Source organism: Mastomys coucha, unplaced genomic scaffold, assembly GCF_008632895.1.
Source record: "Mastomys coucha isolate ucsf_1 unplaced genomic scaffold, UCSF_Mcou_1 pScaffold15, whole genome shotgun sequence".
Taxonomy (NCBI): Eukaryota; Metazoa; Chordata; class Mammalia; order Rodentia; family Muridae; genus Mastomys; species Mastomys coucha.
In genome coordinates, this window is record NW_022196897.1 from 45,925,110 (window position 1) to 45,933,851 (window position 8,742).

Below are 8,742 nucleotides of genomic sequence, written 5' to 3' on the forward strand. Positions count from 1 at the left end.
AAAAAAAAAAAAAAAAAAAAGAAAGAAAGAAAATTTAAAAAAGAAAAAGAAGATTGAGTATATATATGCTTGCCCATGTGTGTATGTAGAGACCAGAGGTTGATATTGGATAGCTAACCACTCTTCACCTTATATGTTGAGCCAAGGTTCCTTACTGCACATGGAGCTCACCAGTTGTTTAAGACTAGCTGACTCTAGGTTCTAAGACTCATCCAGTCTCCACTTCCCCAGTGCGAGGATTTCAGATGTGTGACCACAGTTGCCTTTTTATGTGGTTGCTCAGGATCTAAGCTCAGGTCCCCATGCCTGTCTTTTATAGCCACTTTACTGACTGAACAATGACACCATAGGTTTCTGGTGTCATCACCACCTTTGACAACTGTCCTGTGGCTTTGAGAAATGTCCCATACCAATTATATGTAAATAGCCATTTCCCTCATACTGTTTTTAACCCTGGGTCTGTTTGGCCATTCTCATAAGGTAAGTATTTGAGTTTTGTCTTATTTTCCATGTCTTTGATAAGTAGAAAGGGTCATACATTTCTGACTCATTTGTGTTTAGAATTACAGCTAAGAAGTCCCAGGCCACTGTGACATCTTATCCTCCAGCATCTGAATCACATGCTATGCATCACCTGCCCCCACCTTAGTTCTGATGTATATGAATCGCCCAGTGCTGATCCTAAGCCTCCTCAATCCCTGAACATATCTCTCATTCCCTCTCCCTCCCCCTTCCCCCTCAGCCTCTCTCTACTCCACTCTCTCTCCCTTTGTCTGGCTCTTCCCTCCCTCCTTCCTCTCTGCCTTCCCTCTCCCCTAAAATGTACCCCTTACTAGGTTATCCGTACAAGCATCAAACACATTGATTTTATCCCTATTTTAAATAAAATTAAAACATAAGAGACTCGGGAGCTCAACAGCAGAAAGAGACCCTGCTGTTCTCCTTGGCAGAAAAAAATTCTCAAGTTGTCCACTTTCATTCTTTTCTATCCTTCTTCACCCACTAACTGAAACCCATTCCATTTACATCCTCTTTGCCAATGAAAATGGCTCCCAGCTATCTCCCTGTAGAGCCAAACAGTTATTAGTCATTGGCGTATGCAGCATTTATTCAGTGGTTCATCATCTCCTTTACAAACAGTACAGGCTGCTTTTCCTTCATCTGTCTTCTTTTTCTGTCTCTCTGCATCTATCTATTATCTGCCCATCTGTCTATCATTTATCTATATCTACTAATATCTATTTATCATCTTTTAATCTATCCTTTATCTATTCATCTATTTATCATCTATCTGTCTGTCTGTCTGTCTTTTGTTGCTTCTCCCTCTTTTGTTTTCTCTGACACTGTCCTGCTCACATGTCTGGGGAGGAGTTTTGGTCTCTTTTCTTTCCTGGATCGTTGCTTTGGTCACCATATCCAATCTCATGTTAATGACTCACAAAGTACAACTCTGCACCAGATCTTCTTCCTGAACTCTGAACTCACAAAGCCCAAAATGGCTGCCCCAAACTCAGCATATCCAAGCCTGGACACTTAAATTTCCCACCCCCACTAGATAGCCTGCCCACTCCCATTCTCTTAGATACCCAATCCAAACAAGCCAGGTGCAGCAGGCAACTCCTACTACAGTTCCCTAGGCTTTTACTTTTTTGTGACTCTAATATCAGATGCCTTGACTCTACCCTCAAATGGTGCCCAAGAACTCAAGACTTCCCACCACCTTGATCAAGGCCACCACCATGTCATCAGCTAATGTGTTTGACAAAACACTAACTAGCACAGGTAGTCTTGAAGATTTTGCTACCAATGAGAAGAGCAAAATCAATATCTAACAGCACTAAAGTCAAGTACTTATTTCACTTTAATGTTTTTTTCCTTCAATGTTATTTCTGAAGAGACACATATTATTCCCCCAATAAAAAGATTCTCTGTGTATGCACACACATATAGACCAGAGTCGATGTTGGATATCTATCACTTCTTCACATATTCTGAAACAGCTTAACAACTTGCTGTGTGTCCAATCTTTTCTTGTACCCTACCCCTGCCCCAAATCATTAAGCACAATAATTGCCAAAGCTATGCTGCCACAATATGAACCAGGGCTTCTGGCTGCTCTCTTCTGCTTGACACAATCTAAGACAACGATTCTCAACCAGTAGGTCGCAACCCCTTTGGGTGTTGAATGAGCAACCCTTTCACAGGGGCCTGCATATCATGATTCATAACAGTAGCAAAATTACAGTTATGAAGTAGCAATGAAAATAATTTAGTGCTTAGGGTCACCACAATATTAGGAATTGTACTAAAGGGTCACAGTTTTAACAAGTTGAGAACTACTGGCCTAAGAGGTTCAAGGTCACTTATGTAAAAGATGAGGTTAGAAAACATCTCCAAATACCCCATTTATTGAGTGAGGATGGAGTTCAATGGTATATCACTGACTGAACATGCATGAGTCCTTGAGTTCAGCTCCTAGCTAGATACACATGTACACACAGAGGTATACACAAACACACACACACACACACACACACACACACACACACACACACACATACTCAACACAAATAATAGTTTACTATTCGCTCTTACCTGTTGAACCTCATCCAAATATTCTGCTGATCTATCCCTGAGTTTCTGGTCACTGGGTTCCTGGACACTGGACTCTTGTTAGGCACACTCATACATCTCAATGAACATGGACTATGATGTTCTTATGCCCAATGTGTGCATGACCAGCTCTCCCAACCCACTTCATGATTTTTCATCATGTCATTGTCCAACTGAAACCTAGCCCCAAGGTTTCTTTTTTTAGAACTGTAATCTGCCTTCTAAAATCCCAGTATGTTCTCTGACTTAACCTATCCCTTTGTAGACTTACCATCTTCTAATAATATGGAGCGTAGTTGCCTTGTGAACTGCCCTTCTGTGTGTTATCAACTTGATAACAAATGTGGTGATTTGAATAGGAATAGCCCTCATATGCTTATATATGAGTGTTTGACCATTAGGGAGTAGTACTATTTGACAAGGATTAAGAGGTGTGGCTTTATTGGAATGGTGTGTGGCCTTGTTGGAGGAAGTGTGTCACTGAGGGTGGGATTTGAGATTCCAGAAGCATAAGCCATGCCCACTGGCTCTCTCTTTCCCTGCTGCCTGCTGATTCAGATGTAGAACTCTTGGCTACCTCTCCAGCACCATCCCTGTCTTCATGCCACCATGCTTCCTGTCTGACAATAATGGACTAAATCTCTGAACTATACACCAGCCCCAATTAACTGTTTTTCTTTATAAGAGTTGCTATGGTAATGGTGGTGTGTCATCACAGCAATAGAACACTAAGAAAATGTGTACTGAGAATCTTGTCTGATTTATGCTTGTAAACACTAAGTAAATATTAGCAAAAGGAAATAATTTCCTTCTTTTTTTGGAAATAATCTCCTTTTTTGTTTTCTACTTTGCTGCTTATTATTCAATTAATTTGCAAAGTCTCTTTATATATTAGGTATTTTAATACCTTTCATCTCACATGTTGCCAACATTTTTGTTTGTTGCTTAATTTTTTTTTACCTTCGTTATATTTTTCCCTCTTAAAAATGTATTTCTCTTAGTCAAGTGATGATGAGTCCCCGCGATCTTTATTTTTTTGTTATTAAAAAGCAATTTATATTCTGTCACTGATTTCATTTTTATATATCATTATTGGAAAGATGCTCCAAATTATACAATTCCTTAAAAACTAGAGTGAACCACAAAACAAGAGCTTTGGAAAGAGCCGTAATTAGGGGATAATCATATTTATTGCAAATAAAATGCTTTGGGAAGGTGGCCACCAGTAAAATTTGAAAACACACCTGTGCTATGAAAATCAGAAGCTGTGTCTACATGCTGTACACAGTTTATAAAAATATCCAGAGCTTATAACTTCCCTTCACAGATTAAATAAAGATATAGTCGAGTCCCCGCGATCTTAAATGAAGTCTCCCCTCCCCAGAGCCAGTGAATGCTATTGAGCTCTGGACATTGCCTCAGACACTCTAAGGCAAATCTGCGAGTGACTGTGCTGAAGCTCCCTCCTCCCTGCTACACACGAGATGAGCTGTATGTTGCTCTCTTGCTTCTACACTCTACCTGAATACTGTCCATTTTGCAAATGTGCATTTTTCTCCTTTTCACTTATAAAATAACTTCTATGGACATAATCTACAAACCTGGTCAGTCCTTTGACGGTTTTTGTTCAGCCTTTCACTGCTGCAACAAATAAGTAGTAAAATGTGTGCACTGTGTACATTATTTTGTGACTGAATAAGTTCCAACAAGCTTCTGTATATGTATATGTATATGTATTATGTAAATTATTACATAACAATTAAGTAAAAAAAAAAAAAAAAACAATGAATTAAGGAGAGTTGGGTAAGATTGTGGCCCTAATATAAAGCATAGAATTTGGGTAATAATTATATCAAATTAGGAAAGTTTTCAGTTGCTTCATTTTCGAAGCTGAGGTCACATTGGCTTAAGATGATAATATGAACAAATAGTCCTTGTACACCCTCAGCCAGGCATTGTAGCAGAGGCCTTTAATCCCAGTACATAGTGGTAAGAGGCAGATGGATCTCTGTGAGTTCAAGGCCAGCCTGCTCTACATAATGAGCTCCAGGATAGCCTGAGCTACATAGTAAAACCCTGTTTCAATATTAAAACTAAACTAAACCAAAATAAATAAATAAATAAATGTGTACACTTCCACACATGTGCACATACTCAGACCATAAGAATCCTCTAAGACCCTATTAAGAGAAGCATAAAGGAAAATAGTCATATTATAGTAAATCAAGATCCTGATAAATTGGAAGTTCAGTTAGTATTATAATTATGTCATTCACTCTGCTAATTAGAGAGTACATTTCTATGCTTTTGTGCTCATAGCTGCAGATGACTACTGCAAACCACTTCTAAATTCAAGGTATCCTCCCTCCTCCAAGAAACCACCCCTGAAAACTCATTGGACTTTACCTTCTTATTCACCTCCATCATGTTCCTCTTTTCTTCAATTGCTGTCTGTAAGTCATATTTGCTTAGAGCACACATATACATTTCTTTCCCCATAATACTGCAATTTGTCTAAGAGGGAAGGCCATCTTCTAGACTAATCTAGAATCACTTTCAAAGAAGCTTAACAGAGACCACTGTCTAGTAGGAATTTTCCAGTAGATAGTCATCATATAATACATAATCATTTATATTAGAAGCATTGTGGGTAATATACAGACTGTTGCTATGATTTATGAACCTTCTGCTTTTCCATAACAGAGATCCACCTGCCTCTGTCTTCCAAGGGCTGGGACTAAAGGTGTGGACTACCACACCAGGCCCAATTAAACTCTTACAAGCCTGGGTATCAAGGAAATCTTTTGAAAGCAAGAAAAAGCAAAGTAAGCATAGAACATTCTTTCCAGCTGAGTATATGGTGCATGTCTGTAACTCCGGCACTTGGAAGACTAAGGAAAAAGATCAAAGGTCTGAGACCAGAGGACACTGCAAGCCACTGCCAAGGCAGCGCATGGTACAGAGTGAGACCCGGTCTCAAACACCAACAGTCAGAGGATTCTTGCTGTAAGGAACTTACCAAGTATGTACAAGGCCCTGGGTTAGATCACCAGTCTCATAATAAAATAAGATAATAAAGTAAAATAAGACCCATTCTTTTTATTCAACAACCTAGGCCAAAACTATATTGACCATATTGCAATTGCATGTAATTAGAAGACAGTAAAATTAGAAGTCTAGTGACCCTTAATATAAATTTGAATGCAGTCAAGGAGCTATATTTGATCACCTGCGTATGTCTTCTAATTGCAGATCAAAGTCTTCAAGTTTCTCTTGATATTTCTCTGTAAAGTTACAGAACTCATTAAGGATTGACGATTTCAGATCAGGGTATGGGCAGTCCAACGTTTCTAACTCAATGGGCTGTTTACTGAGCAGGTTAGACTTTTCTTCTGAAGAATGACCTAGTAACTAAAGAAATGGTTATTTTATTTAATAAAATGCAAAGTGGGTGACCAAGTAAAATCAGCAGTTACATCTCACTTACCTTCACATTCCAGTCCAAAACTTCTTTTTCTAAGTGCCGTTGCTCCTGATGAAGTCTTTCAAAGGCAGCCTCCGATTGTTTCTTGACAAAGTCAACCTAGAGGTCAGAGCATATGAACTGCAATTCACCCAAAATTATTTCTACTGAAAGACACAGCCTCAGAAGCCAGTAGGGGGTGAAAAAGTAGAGGAGGGAAAAATCCTTTTGAAGATCTGAGAAGAAAAGAGCAGCCAGAGGGCTAAGGCTCATCACACAAGCAAGCCTCGGTGAGGAGTCCAGATCTTTTACCAAAACAGGGCTCATGGTTTAACGGTCCCAGCAAGCTCTGCTTTCAGTTTGGAATTGTTAATGGTAAGATTTCAATCACGCCTTTGCTCTCAAGCATCCTTGCTACTAGCCTACAGCCAGACATAGTTAAAGCTTCTTTATTATCATGAAAGTAGTATAGCATTATAGAATAGCTGACAGGTAGAGCAATGAAAGTTCAGACCCTACACCTAGCATAACAAACTAACAAACAAAGGACACATGGAGGCATGCAGAGGAGGAAAGAGGTGTGAACCCAGGGTTAGGAACAACTGAGACTTCTCTGGTTAGCAAAGAACTAAAGGGCGCATGGGGCCGTAAACCTGACAGAGAAAAGAGCTTGTCTAAGAGCTTTGAGACAAGAATAGGTTTGACATGTGAAAGGCACATATAGAACCAACCTCATAATGATATGGGACAGTGTCCCATATCAAGAGATGCGATTGAAGAAGGAGGACTGAGTGGAGGGGGTTGTGGGTGGGCTTACTGGACTAGGAAGAGCCTGTGAGAAAATTCAGTGATCACACAACTTGATCTCCATATCCTGGGCCAAGATCTGAAAATGCACTAGGAGGAGGGGCAAGGATAAAGTCAGGAGGGGGAGTTAAAATGAGGGTGCCTGGACATATTCAAGTGCATGTTGATATTGAGGAGCCCTCTACTTAACTTCCCAGGGCAGGGGTTTGCTTCAACTGTTCTATTTCAGACAAAAATGAAATATCACATCATGCTATATTTTGTATTATGTGCATTGGTGTTTTGCCTGCCTGTATGTCTGTGTGAGGGCATCAGATCTTGGAGTTACAGAGAGTTGTGAACTGCCATGTGGGTGCTAGGAACTGAACCTGGATCCTCTGAAAGAGCAACAAGTGCTCTTAACTGCTGAGCCATCTCTCCAGCCCAACATTATGGTTTTTAACTTACTGACCTCTTCCAGAACCACAGTTGAGTCTGAGCCCTCATGGCAGGGTGCACTCTGGGAAGCGCGGTGCTGTTTCTTCAGGCCTGTTCTCAGTTGATGAATAGGGTCAATGACAGCTGTAAGGTAGGCACACCACTGTTCTGACAGCTCTTTCTCTGTGTGAGGTGAAATCGAATCGAGGAGACATTATGATTCTCTTAAAAATAATCTAATAAATTCATAGATTATTAATTTATACTTTTCAACATTTGTTTAGAAAAAAAGCAGACATGTTACTACAAGAAGAGTATGAAGGGGAGGGGGAGGGACAACTTTCATAGTTCCAAATAAACTTCCCTTTTATATGGAGGTTCAAAAAAAAAAAACTCACCAAAATTCATAAGCTCACAAAAACATTCATTTCCAATGCTCTCCTCATTGAGACAAGATTTTATTTCAGACTCCAATTTACATCTGGAACAGACATGATCTCAATCAATTTCTGTATAGTCATAATCATACATATAGCCTTAAAGTGAGTAGAGTAGGAACAGGCCATCGGATTTGGTTTTGTACATCTGCTTGTTGATCTGAGCCATGTACTGAGTTCCTAGCATGGGCAAAAACAATCAGATGAGCATGGGAAGCACCCCCTGCAGTTCTTGGCAGCATGCCACATTAAGCACCAAGGGCATGCAGAAGCCACCCCACATGCTAAGTGTTCAACACAGAAAGACTCCCAAGACAGCAGTTTGGAGATGAAAGGCAAGTAGCAGCAATGGCTGCTGAAGAGGAGGAGAGAGGCCAGTCTGGGTCTACAGGAGGCCCTAAAGTTCAGAGATGATGATAGTCTGAGTCAGGCAAATGGGAACAAATGAACGTTTTGTTTTTACCCAGCAATGATCAATCAATATAAACTTTTACTACATTTTTAAAGATATAGTCTTCTTTAGAGTAAAACCATACTAACCTCTAGGGGGGCATTCAACCCAGTTATATTTTTGTGCCCTTTGTTTATGTAACTAAATCTGAGACTTATTGCTGATGTGTACTTTAGTTTTGAAATGGCGTAAGAAAAATAGTAGCTATTAAAATGCTTTAACATCCGGTCTGTCTGGGCTGGGGTCCAGAGTAGAACTTGGGCACATGCTCTGAAGCCAGTCCCATGACACCCAGAGGAAGCTCCACTCCCAAGTGCTCTGACACACCCAGGATCGAGGTGAGCAGGAACCAACATCTGTCCCAACACTGGGTGTAACTGGGACCAGCTGGACCAGGCACACAGGAATTCTGCCAGCCCAGTGACTTGGGTTCCTTCCGGTCGGTCTGGGCTGGGGTCCAGAGTAGAACTTGGGCTCATGCTCCAAAGCCAGTCCCACAACACCCAGAGGAAGCTCCACTCCCAGGTGATCTAACAAGCCCAGGATCACAGGAT

At 40.5% G+C, this 8,742-nt stretch overlaps 1 protein-coding gene across 1 annotated transcript in view; it reads right to left on the bottom strand.

The window, feature by feature from the left end:
* Ccdc148 (coiled-coil domain containing 148) overlaps window positions 1-8,742 on the bottom strand; it is a 263,630-nt gene that overhangs the window by 153,940 nt on the left and 100,948 nt on the right. The window contains exons 6-9 of the mRNA XM_031373199.1: window positions 7,699-7,781; window positions 7,335-7,483; window positions 6,101-6,196; window positions 5,843-6,024 (exon numbers count right to left, since the gene is read on the bottom strand). Coding sequence (XP_031229059.1) covers window positions 5,843-6,024; window positions 6,101-6,196; window positions 7,335-7,483; window positions 7,699-7,781 — 510 coding nt within the window. The remainder of the gene's footprint in view (window positions 1-5,842; window positions 6,025-6,100; window positions 6,197-7,334; window positions 7,484-7,698; window positions 7,782-8,742) is intronic.